This window comes from Lytechinus variegatus, chromosome 10 (assembly GCF_018143015.1).
Source record: "Lytechinus variegatus isolate NC3 chromosome 10, Lvar_3.0, whole genome shotgun sequence".
Classification (NCBI taxonomy): Eukaryota; Metazoa; Echinodermata; class Echinoidea; order Temnopleuroida; family Toxopneustidae; genus Lytechinus; species Lytechinus variegatus.
The window spans coordinates 10351421-10369029 of record NC_054749.1 but is presented as its reverse complement, the minus strand read 5'-3'; the positions used below and the strand labels follow the sequence as shown (position 1 = coordinate 10369029).

The following is a 17609-nucleotide window of genomic DNA, read 5'->3' as shown; positions in this document are numbered from 1 at the left end:
TTTAATCAATATCAAATTAATATTTGTTTCTGATCAAAACGTGAAATGAGCTGTTTCTTTTATGTTGAGATATTTCTAAGGAATTCATGATAGACAATTACTGGGTTTAATGATGTGTTTTTAAGGAATCAGTGGATAAGATACAGAGAAAAGGTATATTTTGTATCTGGAATTGTAAGTTTTCAGGTCATGAAAATGCCATGAAATAGAATAGTTGAAATGTAAGATTAAAAAAAATTATTAACTGCAACAGTAACTAAAGAAGAAACAGGAAAAAAAGTTTTCTTGTCTCATGTACCTTGATTACCATGTGCACAGACTTTATATGTAAATTTTACAAGGTTGTCATATTGTCAAATTATGGTGTACAGTATTTGATTGTGAAAAGAATGGGTGAAATAGAGTGACGAACGGATGTACTATGTGATAATAAAACAGAAGGGTCTGGTGAAATTTTGATGAGATAAAACTTTTTTTATCATTGAAAATGGGTAAGGAAAATGTAATGAAGAAGGTATACCAATGCATTTTCTGCACTTGTTCCTATCCTTTTATTGACTGGATTCATATCCATACTCTATTCACTGAAACCATATCTCATGTCGGTATTGGATATGATGACGTTAATCAAGACATAGAATGATCAGTTACATTTTAATAATCCCAGGGGAAACCAGATAATAGTGGCTGACAGCATTGAAACAAGAATCTATAGGAAATCTAATGTATTAATCTTAATCCAATGATGATCTGGACGGATCATTTTATTTATTAATAATATCACAATTTGGGTTGATTGTTGTTGGCAAGATTTGATAACAGTTGGATTTGATGGTAATGTGACTGTATTCATTTTCATGTGTGTTGGCCAATCAGTGTTGTGTGTGAAATGATAGGACTTTTAGAAGTGCAGGGAATCTATCAAAATTGTCATAGATTGTCATTTAGCTGACTGTTTGGGTGATTTCATCATGCCCTCCATGGCTCTTTCCTGTTTTTACCTCTTCAGATGGAAGATGAATCCGTTCATCACCTTGGGGCAATGACCAGCAAGATCCGTACCAACTGGATTCAAGCTATTAACAAGGCTATTGCGACCGCCCAAAAAGAAGCAAGTCCTAACGTCCCTGAGAAAGAAGCTGTCAACCTTGTTGAAATTGATGCAGCTCCTATCAAACAAGAAGAGACAACTCCTGTCCTGTCAGAGAAACCTCCACCCATTCCTCAGACGACTCCTGCACCTGATGTCATACCTACCCCTCTCCCTAAACAGGACAGTATTGAAACCTCAAGGTCTAACCTGACAATAGACCTTACCTCTAGGCATCGGAAGAGCAGTTTGGACAGTAGAATAAGTGATACTGCTAGTCCAACAGAGAAAGAACCACCTGCCTTCCCAGAACGGCCAGGATCCTTCAGGTATAAAGAGAGGCGGTCAAGAAGATCATCAAGAGGAGAAGATTTCAAGCTGCAGAAGAGTTCATCTAGGTCTTCCATGAATGGTCGGTCATCATCGACATCTAGTGAAGTATTTGAGACACCTCCAAATACCCCAACTCCTATTGAGCTTAGGATAGAGGAGCCTGTGAGAAGGACATCAGTAACATCAACAAGAAGTGAACAAGGCATCAGGGCAGAGTCTCCTATACAGATTCACAAAATTGAGGTGAGTAACAATTGAATGGATGTGAAATAATTATTGTCACAGTTTGAAGAAAGTAGGATATGTGAAATGTTGATTGAATCACAGCAAGATATCCTACTGCTTTGAAGAACATCATCACTAGTGTCAGGTTAATCTGGCCATCCATGTCCAATGGGGAAAAATCTGGATTTAAAACTTTGGCCTTCTTAACTTTTGTCATAGTCAAGAAGATACGCACACCATCTGTTTTCATATACAAGGTTAAAGACACAGACCCTATATGAATCTGCTTCATTGATATTGAAAGTAATAAGCAGACAAATATCACAATACATCACTTCTAACTTAAAAAAAACCAGAGGTGTGCATGTAAACAAATCCTGTATAAATAAATTTATATTCTACTCTTTATTTCTACAACATAAACACTTTTGTAATTTGCTTTACAGCAACTTTTGCAATTGACCTTTCATTTTCTCATGGTATACTAATCTTCATTGTTCAACTGTAATAAGGGAACCACTACATAGAACAGGTTACACACTCGTAGGTTACATTAATTTCATGTGGGTGCGTCGTGGTCTAGTGGTTCTGACTCTCGCCTTTGAAACAGAGGGTCGTGTGTTTGAATCGTAGCCATGGCGTGTTTTCCTTCAGCAAGAAATTCATCCACACTGTGCTGCACTCGACCCAGGTGAGGTGAATGGGTACCCGGCAGGAGTAATTCCTTGCATGCACTGTGCGCCGGTGATGGTAGCTCGAGCTAAAGCCGGGGTAATAATAGCAGCGCTTTGTATCCTCTGGCAAAAAGCGCTTTATAAATCCAGCTATTATTATTATTATTATTAATTTCAATTGGGAAAGCTTCAATTACTAATTGCCTGTCGTTTGGGTAGTTTCCATGATTGAACGTTTTGTTATTCATCTAATGGGATGATAAACATATTTTAGTGATTTAAAAACAAATACTCTGGTTTTATACCACCAATGACCTTCACCTTTGCTCATGTGTAAATGATAATTATGAAATGGCTTATTGTGCAGCTCCTATATAACACACAAATAGATGAGTGTTTTCCAATGAGGGTAGATTTGTCGTTACCATTGTTTTCCTTTGTCAACGTTTGACTTGTCAGGATTTGTTGGAAAATTATGCATGAAATAATTGAATGTGAAGTTCGGTCCTTGTAACAAAACTTACCGATTGATGATGGAGTTAATTTTGACTATTGATTGTACAAATGCAACCGTTAGTCCCATGATAAACTTCATGATCAGAACTTTATACTCTAAGCACTGGTAAACTTATACATTATACATAACAAGGACCTTGTTGAAATTAAAAAAACAAACAAACATAATAAGCACACATAAGTAAAACATCTTGATGTATTACAAATTATGAGCCCACATTTTTTTTTAAATATTGTTTTGAAAATATTTCTGATAAACTCATTTACATGTAGATTGTCATCAATAGTATATAATATATACTTATCACAGAAAATGATTGATGATCTTAGCTCATATTCTGAACTGGGCTTTAAATTTTACAATTTAAGAATTGTAGTTTGAGTTATCTATGTCACAAATCTCTACAGGAGCAAAGCTTCAATGTAAAAACCACTTTGCAGTCAAACTATGAAAGTTTTTGGAATGATAACTGAATTGGTTTAATAAGTCATTAAAACATATACAGTAGAAAGCAGTAAACATAATATGTAAACAAAGTTTTGATATAATAATAATACATAGGGTTTATATAGTGTCTTTTCTATTTTGATTAAATGCTCAAGGCACTTAGAAAAGAGCCAAACAAAGAAGTGAAGAGGACAAGAAAGGACACATTACAAATGAAAAAAATGTCTCGTCTTCAAACCTAGTACCCACTGGTGAACAAATGCATTTTAGTTTGCCCTTAAAGGATGTTGCACAATTTGAGTTTTTCAGCTACTGTAGTAGTGAATTCCACAAGATTGGTCTGATTTGAGCAAAGGCTTGATCGCTCCAGGATATTTATCGGTTTCCCATAATTCTAGCAAAGACTTGAACCATGGCTTATTAAGTTCAATAGGACTTTAGAATGTTTTTGTCATGTTTCAACTTAAATTTCAATTTTCTGAAATTCTTGAGCAACTCATTGGTTTGCAAATATTCCTGTCATAACTCATTTGTAAATCACATATCAGCTTCTAAAACAGCCCCTGTGTTTTCAGAACTTACATGTGTGGAAAGAAGTAAATATCCAGGGGAGTATTACATGAAACAGATAGTCTCTGACTATTGTTATAAGCTACTAAAATCCTTGCATCTGATTGGCTAAGGGCACTGATTACTGAAACACTCCCCAGATTGTCACTCAAGAGCAATGAGGGTAAGATGTTGATGAGGAACTAGGAGGCTTATTAGAGGGAAACTATTTCCCTACAGGAAGTGGATGATTGTTGTCTGAAGGACAATAGCCTTATAATGGTATTTATCAAGGCAAGATGTCACCACTATAATGTCATGAATGTTGAATAGAATTAGTGTCATACTTGTTAAACAGGAGTTCGACTGATCTCCAGAATCTGTCTTCATAATTCCTACTACAGATGTTAAAGTGATATCCTAAGGAATGGAGTGTGATTTACAGTTGTACTTGTTACATTGCAGTATAAAACTTATTGGTCAAATCATAATGAAGGGGATGTGCTGTACTGCATATTAATCATAAATGTTTATTAGATGTCATAGGCACTTCAGCATTTTAATTTCAAAGCACACTTGGGTATTTGTGAAAGATTGTTGGGATAATGAATTGTGATGTTTTTTGTTTGTTTTTTAGAATGACCCTTCAGTCTATGCTTGCCTTTGAATCTTTAGATATCCTTTTTATCTTGTTGCATATTCAAGTTAAATGATATTTTGGCACTGGATATTTACTTTCATGATAATGATAAATACCTGGTAATAATATACAATTTATCATAGAAATACAAAAAATGCATTTTATCATTGAACTTCATACACTCATTTCATTTGATTGAAATAAAGAAAACAAAGACTTACTGAGCTCTCCTTCCTAACATTCCCTGGTTCTCTGTTTATGTCCTGTCTATTTGCATCTCATCTCATGTATCTAGTGTTTCTTTAATTCTTCTCTCTCTCTCTTTCTCTCTGACCTGTCATCTCTCACTGTCTCTTTCAATCCAGTACATTGTAATTTGTATCACTATTTTAAACTATTTTTTTTTTATACTCTACTTCATCTTTTTTTAAAGTGAAGAACATGTGTTACAACCGATAATGTCGCAGCAACGAATGTCGTAGATTGCGACATTATGCCAAGAGCGTCCGACGCATAATGTCGCAGTCAACGCATAATGTCGTAGTTTTTCTAACGCATAACGTCACTTGTCGCAACGCAAAATGTCTCAGCAAATTGTCAGCGCATAATGTCACATGTCGCAACGCATAATGTCACAGCGGTATTTTCTTGAGGACTCGAGCTACAGATAAGATATAAAATATGCTTTCACTAAGTATTTTAAACACAAGAAAGAGAATTAAGTGATTTGGAAATCAGGATAACTCTTTGTATGGATAGTTATCGGTTTATTGTCATTTCGTCTACTGCCTTTTTCATCACTATCGCATGGTCTGATATCATTTTGACTACCATTAGTCAACTATCAACATAGTCCAATAACCTTTCGTCTAATTACTATCTCGTCTAATAGCCGTTTTGTTTATTATCATTTAGTCTAATTGTATTTTTTTCAATTGGTCCTATATCATTACGTCTATTACCTTTTGATCTAATAGCCAATTGGTCTAATAACCACTTGGTCTACTCTCATTTTGTCAGTTTTCCATTTGGTCTAACTTCAGTTGGTTTGCCATCACTTTGTCTCAACCCATTTCGGCTAACAATCATTTAGTATGGTTGCCATCACCAATAGGTCCAGTCACCGGTTCTAGGACAATTACCTCCCAGGCAATCACCTTCCGGACTACTACCCCCTAACAATTACCCCCGAGGACAATTACTCCCTGCACAATTACCCCCTGGACAATTACCCCCTGAAAAACTACCCCCGGACAATTACCCCTGAGGAAAATTATTCCCTGAGGACAATTACCCCCAGGATAATTACCCCTGAGGACAATTACCACCGGGAACAATTACCCTCCCCAGGGGACAATAACCCCCTAGACAAAGGGAGCGCATAAAGTCATACGACCGCCGTACGTTTGAAGTAAGAAGTACTCAAAGCATGAGTATCTTGGAATCAAAGGAACGCAGTAAGAAAAAGCCATAAAAAGTAGGCTCCATCTGCAAATCTTCACGAAACTCAAAATTTTATCATAATTTATATGTCATGTTAGCATAAGATCATTCGTTCTGGCAATCTTCGTAGTGGCGTAGCTACAGGGGGCACGTGCCACCTCCCCCCCCCCTCCCCTGAAATAAAAATTGGCGAAGCAAAAAAAAGGGTGAGAAATTAAGAAAAAAGAAGGGAAAATAGAGGAAAAAAAAGAAGAGGAAAACAAGAGGAGTAAATAAAATAAGGTCAGGGGAAGACTTTGTTTTTTTGTCACTACAGTATATGAAATTTTTGGTCACGCTTCGCGCTCGCATTGCTTGTCCTCAGGGGGTAATTGTCCTTGGGGGGTAATTGTCCAGGGGGTAATTGTCCTCGGGGGTAATTGTCAGGGGGTAGTTGTCCGGAAGGTGATTGTCCGGGAGGTAATTGTTCTAGAACCGGCTATTAGACCTATTGGTGATTGGACCCATAGCAACAATACAAATGATTGTTAGCCAAAATGGGTTTAGACAAAGTGATAGTGAACCAACTGAAGTTAGACCAAATGGAACATTAACGAAATGAGAGTAGACCAAGTGGTCATAATAGACTTAATGATATTGGACAAATTGGATATTAGACTAATTGAAAACAAAATACAATTAGACTAAATGATGATAAACAAAACGGCTATTAGACCAACTGGCTATTAGATGAGATGGTAATTAGACGAAATGGTTATTGGACTATGTTGACAGTTGACTAACTAATGGTAGACGAAATGATATCAGACCATGTGATAGTGGGGAAAAGGGCAGTAAACAAAATGGCAATAAACCGATAACTATCCATTTAAAGAGTTATCCTGATTTCCAAATCACTTAATTCTCTTTTTCGTGTCTCAAAATACTTTGTGAAAGCCTTTTATTTTAAATCTTATCTGTAGCTCGAGTCCTGAAGAAAATATCGCTGTGACATTATGTGTTGCGACATGTGACATTATGCGTTGACAATATGCTACGACATTATGCGTTGCGACAAGTGACGTTATGCGTTAAAAAAAACGACGACATAATGCGTTGACTGCAACATTATGCATCGGACGCTCTTGGCATAATGTCGCAATCTGCGACATTATGCGTTGGTGCTACATTATCGGTTGTAACAACATGCACCTGTTTATTCTTCTTTTTCTCCATGAATTTCTACATTTCTTTTCTTGTCTAAAAACTCTGCTTCAATAATATTCTTTATAAAACATTGTAAATAAACTTCAACAAATTCTTTTCAATACTCCTCACAATTTTCTCCAGACGTACATGTACATATAGACAAGACAAATGAAGAAAATGAAAGGTCAACTTGTCTTTGCTAGTTCACAAAAAAATAGCGTATGAATAATAACTCACATACATGTAAATTTACATCACTGAGCTCAAGTATGACCTCTTCTAACTAGTACTGTGTTGCTGGTAGTACATGATATCATGTTACTTTCAATAGTCAAGAGTTGTGTCATTAACAGTACACAAGTAGTAAACATGGACTTGTTTCAATCTTCTATTCTCTTGCATGCTGTCTTGGTCATTCTCTTTTGTGAATTGTCAAAACTTGGCTACGCTCTTCTTATTGTTCTTTTTAAATGTCTAATGTTCATTCTGAAATTCTTGGTGAAAATATTGATTTCTGCTTACATTAGAATGGCTCCATCATTCAGTCAGGTAAAGATACATTGCTATTATGGAATAGGCATGAGTGTGATCCATGAGGTGAAAGGAAGATGCTCATTTCAATGAGCCAAGGTGAAAAGAGAGACTCTTTCACCTCATATGAAATGTCATACCATTGCACAAATAAGAATAATTGCTATCTACTCCTACGTTAATCTATGAAAATGAGAAAAGAATTATTGCTAGCAAAAAGGAAAATCCCTCAAGGATGCATTAATAGTAGTGTACATTTAGTCACTAGGCCAATTCATATTGGACTTGCATTTATTTACACGCAATTAATTGAATTATAGTGTGACATCACCTCCTTAGCCATGTAATGGTACATGTTGGATGATATGTGTGCAATGATATCATATTCCGCCTCCCATTTGCTTGTTTGCAACGAGCTAACTAGGCATTGTACAATATCCCAAATTGGCTTGTATACAAAGTCAAATGGGGAATGAAATTTTGCTTATCTCTTAGTTTGCGGGACAATTTTGATGTTTTTTCTTGTAATATCAGTGTATTATTACAATATTGACTGTTATGGACTAAGTGTTGGTCTAACATGTATTATTGTGTATTATAATATTTCCATTTTAATGGACCTTGGGGAGCAAATAGACGAGATATGTTTCTTCTGAGGGTGCTGGGTCAAATTTTCTTTACATGCTTTTCAGACTACTAAATTTTCCTCAACCCCAAGAAGTAGGTGGGACTAATACCTTGGTCACATTTGTTCTACGGCGAGTCGAAAACAGCCGTTTTAACATTTTTGTACCAGCTACATATAGGTGGTTTGAATAAAAATGAATAAAACGGCTGTTATTGACTCGCCGTACGGCCCCAGTAGAGCAAATGTGACCAAGGTATAAGGGGTGTCTCAGCCTCACTAATTTCCCAGGGTTCAGCTTATCCCACTTCAATTTCAAATTACATTTACCAAAGTGGGCTAGAAGTAGCATGTTGAATAGTATGGAACTACCTGGCCCTACTAAAATATAGGGTGAGCAAGCTTATTGTGTGCTAGCCAGACAATCAAGGAGATAAGAGCTATAGTCTTACTCTGAAACTAAATCAGGCTACAGAATAGCGGGGCTAAGTATCAGCCAATCGGAGAAGTCAAAAGTTCATGTTAAGTATGCACAGTCTGGCACAATCATCAATATTCATGAGCTGTGCGATAAGGCGTTAACCCATGTTAAGCAAATAGTGTGGGGTTAAGAAAGTCTGAAACAAAAAATATATAAACAGGTAGTCATGGGTTTAAAGATGGTCTTTGAAGGGTCATGAAAAATACAGGATTAAGAAACTAGTCTGAAAAGCATATTAGTTATTGAAACCCTCTACCCCCTCCATCGTAACATCTGGGTTATATCACAAATCTACTAATTTTTATGCCTGAATTGTACATGCTGGTTCAGTTTTTTCAGTCATAAAAGATTTAGCATAAGTCTAAAGATTGGAGTGTTAAGAATATAAATGTAAATATTTAATGAGAATTGGTCATTGTGGTTTCTTGAATGCATTAAATTCTGTTCTAGTTCCATGCAAAATCAGTATACACTCTGATGTCAAATGACTTGTCCCCATTTACCTATGATTCAGGATCAATAAATTAATGAGCAAGAAAACAATCACAAAAAATCTGTAAATTAGTACTGTGATAAAAAACAAACCTTTCAAGTGCAAAGTGACCCCCTTTAAAGTTCTACTCCATCAATTAGTTTCTCAGATCAGATACTTGCACATTTAAAAGAAAAGTGCATCAATGAAAAGAAAATATTAATATAGCTATTTTTGAAGTAGAGAAGCTACCATCAAGCATCACAAGTTAAGCTCTATTAATCATAATCCATATCTTTCTTCTATGATCTATCCTGTGCAGGCGGACAGTGTGAAATCTCAGTTCGAACAACAAAATGAGAGTGTAGCATTTGAGAATAATGAGCAGAGGAAGAATGCTGAAGGTTATCACAGACTGCACTCAATGGAAGGTGATGATGAACAGAAGGCTCTTGTCTCTCAGGTCAGTTCCTCACTTCCTCTCCCTCACATTAGTCTCTATTCTCATCTATTGCATTTATTGTTTGGCAATCAAGTTTAAAGGTTGTGTAACAAAGTGGTGATCACAATTTGATAAGGATTTTGTGAGTAAGTTAGATAATACTTTGAGATGAATACTTCATTTTGAGTTGTATTGATATGTACTTTGAGGATCAACTATTTTAATGTTCATATTGAATAATTACAAACTATGGGTGACGTGTCTGTGCAGCCCAAAATGTATTTTGTTGAAAAAGTATATTCTCTTGAAATATTTTAGCAGTAAATAAAGTCTAGATAGTTTGCATTGGTTTAGCTAATGAAAAAGACAAGTGTAAATAGTGTGTGATTTGGTATGGAGCAGACTATTAATAGATGAGGAAGTGGATTAAAGGAGATATCACCAAAGAGATGAATTCTCAGTGTGGATCAGTCATCAAGTCCTCCCTGTAGAATATGTTTCATGCTTTGCATCGTCATGCATTTAGTATAGCCATAGGCAATACCATGACACAATGTATCCTCTGTGTGTGTTTGGACACATATTGGCAATGTTTCATGACAGTGGGACAGTTCCTCAACGCGATATTGTGGAGGATTAGGACAGTTGACATGGAAATATTTTGATCACTGTAGCAGAATTGACTTAAGTACATATTATTGTTTGGAATACAAATCAATCTTAACGTCATGGCCTGGAATACCACAGGAAATTATGTAAGTCAATGTAGCAAGTGCAAATATTGATGACGATTGAAAGGGTGCCATAGAGAATGAAACGATAAATAATCTTTTTCCCCTTTTACTTGCTGGTATGTTGCCAGTTACTAGGCTACATTTATATTTGTATGTATTTTTGGTTTTAAATGTATTGTTGCATGTTTATAAGAATGAATTTAATGTTTTCTCTGTTTTACTTCTTCTCGAATAACGTGCCCTTGGAACTCATGACATCTTTTTTTTTTAATTGTATCTTGCAGCTTGAGACAGTGGTGAAGAAACTGAGTCAGGTGGAACTACAGAACCAAACCCTTCACATGGAAGTCAAGCAGGCACGCAATGCCAGTGAGCTGGTCAAACATGAGAAGGAAGAATTGCATGACCAGCTGGAGACTGCGACTGGAGCTCTGGATAAGAGATCTAAGGAATGCAAGACCATCCAGGCCCGTTTTGAGAAACTTGTCTCAGACTATCAGGAGAGTGAGAAGGAATTGAGCAAGGCCAGATCCTCTCTGAAGGCAGAAAGGGACAAAGCCGTGACAATGATAGAGAGACTCAACCAACAGATTGAGATTGTAGAAGGGGAGAAGAAGGACTACAGGGAAAGGGCAAAGAAGTGGGAAAGTGAACTCTCCACACAGAACAAAACTATGATGCATCTAGAAAAGAATCAGGAAGAATCTCAGAAAATAATCAATAAGCTCTTAGCCAAACTGGAAGGCTACAAGCAGAGGATAGAATCCAAAGGAGTGGAAGATACTGCAGCCAATAAAGAACATATAGCAAAGCTTGAGAAACATCAGCAAGAACTGCAGGCTGTGAACATACAGCTCCAGACCAGACTTCAGGAGATGGAACAAGAGCTGGAAGCAAGGTCTGCAGAAAACACTCAAAGGTTTGATTCTGAAAGTGAATTTGAAACAGAACTTGCAGACATGAGGATGGAGCTTTCTGATCGTGATGAGCAAATTGAACAACTCAGTGAACAGCTGGAGGCTGAATTCTCAGAAAAATCTGAGCTTCAGAAGAAATATGATGGCCTGCTTGCAGAGTCTGCACAGTTTGTCCTTGAGGGGCAGGGTGATAAAGTACCAACAGGGTCTGCAGGTGACATGGACTTGGACAACAGACTGAAAGAAGCATCAGCGAAATTGGAAAGCCTCAAGATGCAGCTCTCTAATGAGTCTTCTTTAAGAAAGCAGACAGAAGACAAGTTAAATGTTGAAGCATCTGTAAGGAGGGAGCTGGAGGATCATATGAAGGAAATGGAAGAGAAGCTCAGGAATGCCAATGAAGAAATGCACCACACATCTCAAATCCAGGATGACACAAAGAACTTGATGGAATTGCTGCAAGGGAAGAACAAAGAAGTGGAGAAACTTCAGACAGAGATGAAGAGAATGGATGCAGACAGGATATCATTGATGGAGCAGACTGGTAAACACCAAGCAACTGTGGATGCACTCAAACAACAACTGAAAGAATCTGAAGAAGCAAAGACAACCTTGGAAGGAGACTTTGATTGTGTGCTACATAGTAAAGTAGACTTGGAAGAGTCTTCTAAACAACTAACAGCAGAATTGGCCACTGTCAAATCAGAGGTAGAATTGCTGAGGCAGGCTTCGCAGAATGCGAGCAGTGCTGAAGCAGAAGAGACAGCCAAAAAGGAGGCGACAAGGAAAGAAATTCAGCTGCTTCAGGCTCAAGTGGAGAAAGTTCAAAGCATGTACACTGAAGATATGTTTAAAAAAGAGCAACTTCTAGCTGAAAAGCATGAATTCTATTCAGAACTTGAGAGAAAATTTGCGAATCTCCAGTCCCAGTTGACCCAGAAGGAAGAGGCACTTGCCAAAAGTGATCGGGAGTCTGGTGAGAAGGTGCTGGAGATGACACAACAAGTGGAACAATTGGGACAGAAGGTTGAAAGGGGTGACAGGGAGCTTAAGCGGTTGAGACAAGAGCTCAAGTCATCCCAAGATAACTATGACGCTTTGGAATTAAAGCATATGCAGAGTGTTGAAGAAGCTAAGCAGCAGCAGAAGAGCCAGCAAGAACAGCTTGAACTGATGGGTAGGCGTATCCAAGACCTGACTAGCAAGCTGGGCTTAGCAGAACGCAAGGTGAGAGACCTAACCTCAATAGAGGCTGGGTGGAGTTCTTTTGGTGGTGGTGGTAATGGTGACATTAGTGTTAGTAGGGTTCATGTAGGGGAAATGAGTGGAACTGGGTTGAACAATTCACATAATACACAAAGCAGTGGGATCCATAGCCAATTGATGGAAGTGGAACAAGTTCTAGGGAGTGCTGAGAGCCGCATTCAACGTCAACACCAAAGGGCTAACGCACTTGAGGGAAAGATAGATTCAGTTGAGAAACATATGGAAGCTATAGAGCAAGCTGGCCCTTCAAACAGTATTTCCAGCTTCGATCATGATGTATCTGTCAATTCTTCTTCCTCACCCTCATGTAATTCCTCCATTAATCAGCTTGCAGGGGCAACTTCTGCTGCTTCTAAGACAGCTGATACTTCTGAGAGCTCTGACTGTCCATCCAGTGATGGTACAGATGGAGGCTTAAAGATTAAGGTGTTGGAGTCACGTCTGGCAGAGATGGAGAAGAAGCTTAAGCAGGTGACCCATCGGTTGGTGGATGTAACTACCAGGGAGCTTGAAAAGCGCAAAGCTTACCAGGCCAAATGCATAACAGAGAATAGGCTCAAAGATCAGGTGCGTGGGCTGCAAAGAGAAGTGCTTGCCCTGAGACAACAGACAGAGAAGGTACAGTCCCTTTCTGAATCTTCAGCCCGCCAAACGCACCATATATTGGCCCAATGTCGCCAGCATCTAATGCGTATTCAGCCTGCCAAACCATCACAGTCCATGGGGGAGAGTGTTTCTGACTTTTCAAGGGTGTCCAAGGAATCAACTAACACTGCTAACCCAACTGACAAAACCATCACTGCTGTCCCTTCATCCGCTACCACCTATCATGTAACGGATGCATGCCACACACTTGATAAAGCAATAGATCTTTTGAATTCTCAACTTAAATCCCTTGAAAACCGTAAGAGAAAGTCCCTTACAGAATTTTCAGAGTCAGTCATTCTTAGTCTTGGTGACTTGTCAAGTCTATCAGATGGGGATAATCCAAAATCTCCCCGGAGTTGCCCTCCTAGTCCATTGTTTTTTCCCACTAGTCCTCCCCTCTCTCCAGATATATCCCCTAGGGGCTCAAAGCACACAAGCAAGGTATCCGATAAACGTTTTGGTCAGTTCAAGTTTCCTACCAGAGTAGCTCATGGGGTAGGTTCCCAGGCATTCAGTAGTAGTAAAATCCAGAGGATCAGGTATTGCCATTGTCTTTTGGAAGTGGAGTATCTCAATTCTTTCTTGGTAGAAGTTTCGTCGAGTGCTGTCGGAGAAGAGAATGTCTTGCAGATTTTGTCTTGTCAACGTATGATAGAAGCTGAAGACAGGGATGGTGCCATAGAAATCCTGCTCCCAATTGACAAGAATGTCTCTGGATATGCTGCTGGCCTTTCAAAGACAATTATTAGAGAGGCAGAGAGTGAATTCTTGGCAATGAAAGAGCCGATTGAAAGCCATCCCACCATCGGATCTAATGAGATAAGTGCAGTCTACGCTGCCTGTACCACCTTCTTCACTAGTAATTGGGAATTTTCACATTCCTTGGAAAAAGATTTGGAAGTGAAATGTGATGATCTTGCCAAGATCCTTGCTGACGAGACAGTAGCTAAGAAGAATGAATCACCAAGTGAAACCAAGAAAGGAGGACTAAAACCAAAGGAATCTGGATATAATAACCCGCAGAGGATAGCTGGAAAGAATGACTCTGGTCTAGGGTTGGATTCTGACTTGGCACCATTTGCAGAGGGAATTGCCTATGAAGAGGCATTACGTGTTGCTATGGAATGTGTCAGCAGTGAGCTTGTCCTTGCAGAAGCTCTTCAGTGTGTTAATTCTACAATTGAAGACTTTGTTGGAAAGATTGATTCTGAAGAGCTGAAGTGCAAACGAGTAATAAGTTTGCTGAGGGGTGTTTGTACTCAGAGGTTTGGCCTAATCAGGGATGCAATAGCAAGACAATTGGAAGCAACAAGTGGACTCATCAGACAGAAGTACTGGGATTACCTGCAAGAGAGTGAAGATGAGATAGAAACAAAGACGGAAGAGAGCAAGAAGAAAAAGAAGAAGTCAAAGAAAGAACCAAAAGATACCTGTAAAAATGGAATACCAAAGAGCTTGGAAGAAAATCGTGAAGGAGCCACAGAGAAGGAAATTGCTATCTTGGTCTTGATGAAAGCTGTTCTATCTGGTTTAGGTGTTCATTTGAGAAGTGAATTGAGTACGTTGGCTGAAGGTAACAGCAACCAGAACAATGACAGCACTGGAGGTTTGTCCTTTGATGTAATTGGAGATATTGTACTTCCCAGTGATATTATTGATTATTCTGATCATGTTGCTGGCATGGTCAAAGAAGATACATGTAGCAAAGAAAGAAGACAGGAAATTGTGGATACAAATGCAGTTGTTCGATCAAGGACCTCTACTTTAGAGAGTATCACTGCAGAACACTCCAGGAACATTGCATTGGTGAGAGAACGCTATGAAGCCATCATAAAAGGAGAGAGGAGATTCCATGAACAAGAGCTGACCCAGCTTCGTCAGCGACTCGTGACTGCTGATAATACAGTTAAAGGACTTGAACATGAAATCTCAGCTATGGGGCAAAGGGATGAAGATTCTCCCAGCAAAATAAACTTTGAAAGTGTGTTAGCTAGAGGGCAATTAGATCTGAAAGAAGCACATGAACAATTACATAAGATGAGGATATCTGTCTTAGAGCTGTCAGAGTACCATAAGATAAAGCTCAGTGAGATGGAGAAGGGGATCCAAGCAATTACAAGATGTTATCAGAAGGAAAAGGAGGATCTCCATGCCATCTATCAAGAAAAGCTGAGTGAGGTCCGAGACATTGGTAGACGAGACCTGGCTCACGCCCAGCACCACTACCAGAAAGGAATCAGGGAGATGGAGCACCAGCTTGAATGCCAGACCAAAAGGCTGTTGAAGGAGGCTAAGGTAAGCCCACAGCCTGCCAATCAAGATTGAAGACACGCCTCTTTGCCTGCATCGCATCCTGCATGCTTCTAATCCTCTCTCTCACTCTCAAAAACAAACTGAGTGTTCTCTCACAAAACCTTAATCCACATTAAGGGAGAAACTTTGAAGGGAATCCCAGAATATCAAATTTGCTCAAGCTGTGCTTCTCATACGACTCATCAACACCATATAATAAATGCACAAGACTGTCTTGTCTAATGGGTAACATGCACTGTGTTGGAGAAAGTCCCCCAAGCCTGACATGCATGCTGACTTTTTCTTGTCCTGTTAGGATAGTCTTGGTCTTAATGATGTTTCTCTGTTTTATTCCTTGTCAAGTCCAGTTCCTCCCATTGTGCTTATTATTTTGAGGTTTATTTGACCCTGTTTGCCTGTCATGTTACATGTTCCCCTTTTTGTTTTATTTGCATTTATATCCTGTGTGTGGCATGCATCGTTCCCTATAATTTTCCATAAAAAAATCAGAATAATGTGAAAGTCATTTATGTATTCGTAGATTCAAAGCTTAACACTGCTTGCTTTTTCACTAAATAAAAGTATGTAAAGCTAAATTTGGAAAAATGTAATTTCTATATGATGCGGTCAACAGATGGTAAGTATAATCACTTTCTTTCAATGAATGTTCTTATTTGATGGCTAATTTTACATTTTGTCTTATGTTTCATTTATTTCTAATTTTATTTGTTTTTTATCCATTTTCATATCCATTTTCATCAAGGTGTATATCGTAAAATTTCAAATAAATACCATGCAAACAAATTTTTATTGAATTTTTCTAAAAGAGGGAAAAGAGAGGGATAGGAAATGTGATAAAAGACTCTACCTTGCAATATTCAAACCTCATAAACCTGTTTGATTTTCTGATAGAATCCCAAATTTTCGAATTTCATGTCACTTTAGATCTTAGATAGTCTCTTTGCAAATCTGTTTATAGAATTTGATATACTTTCTGCACAAACTGAACATAAAGGATGTCAAATGGAGACTAAAGTTTTCCCAAGATTTTAGAAAGTGTGAATATATTTTCAAGAAGCTCAACAAAAATACTTCGCCTCACAAAAATGTTATTGATCAATAAGAATAAGAATCAGTGTCTGAATAACCAAACTTTGGTTGAAATAAATAATCATGTGACATTATCTATGCAAGTTGTTCATGAAGCTAAGAACAATTTTTCAAACAGCTATGTGTTAAACAGACCCCCCCCCCCATTTTGATTAGTAAATATGTCAGTCTAACACAATTGAAAATGGATGCACATGTATATAACATTTCACATTGAATGATGTAATCATGTTAAGTAACAGTATAGTTTATATAGCAGCATATATTAACAGCCTGAATATCATTACTGAGCAAAAACTCAAAGCATGTGATAAGACCTAATTACCTTTGAGTATACTTAGATTGGCTTGTGCATGGAAAGTTAGATTGACATCAAGTTCAACTTTGCCTACGTTATAGGATGTTTCTGATTTTTGTCTCACCTGCGAAGCAAAGTGAGACTATAGGCGCCGCTTTTCCGACGGCGACGGCGGCGTCAACATCAAATCTTAACCTGAGGTTAAGTTTTTAAAATGACGTCATAACTTAGAAAGTATATGGACCTAGTTAATAAAACTTGGCCATAAGGTTAATCAAGTATTACTGAACATCCTATTAGAGTTTCATGTCACATGACCAAGGTCAAAGGTCATTTAGGGTCAATGAACTTAGACCATGTTGGAGGATTCAACATCGAAATCTTAACCTGAGGTTAAGTTTTTGAAATGTCATCATAACTTAGAAAATATATGGACCTAGTTCATGAAACTTGGACATAAGGTTAATCAAGTATCACTGAACATCCTGCATGAGTTTCACGTCACATGACCAAGGTCAAAGGTCATTTAGGGTCAATGAACTTTGGCCGAATTGGGGATATCTGTTGAATTCCCATCATAACTTTGAAAGTTTATGGATCTGATTCATGAAACTTGGACATAATAGTAATCAAGCATCACTGAAAATTTTGTGCAAGTTTCAGGTCTCATGATTAAGGTCAAAGGTC

General features: G+C 38.0%; 1 protein-coding gene across 2 annotated transcripts in view; it reads left to right on the top strand.

Annotated features, from left to right (window-relative positions):
* The window catches only part of LOC121422455 (myosin phosphatase Rho-interacting protein-like), a 119692-nt gene that overhangs the window by 85719 nt on the left and 16364 nt on the right, over window positions 1-17609 (top strand). Inside the window, exons 10-13 of one of the 2 annotated variants that reach the window (XM_041617521.1) lie at window positions 1010-1666; window positions 9538-9678; window positions 10676-12535; window positions 12902-13192. In XM_041617521.1, the coding sequence (XP_041473455.1) occupies window positions 1010-1666; window positions 9538-9678; window positions 10676-12535; window positions 12902-13192 (2949 nt within the window). The remainder of the gene's footprint in view (window positions 1-1009; window positions 1667-9537; window positions 9679-10675; window positions 12536-12901; window positions 13193-17609) is intronic. The other variant, XM_041617519.1, reaches the window with a different exon arrangement.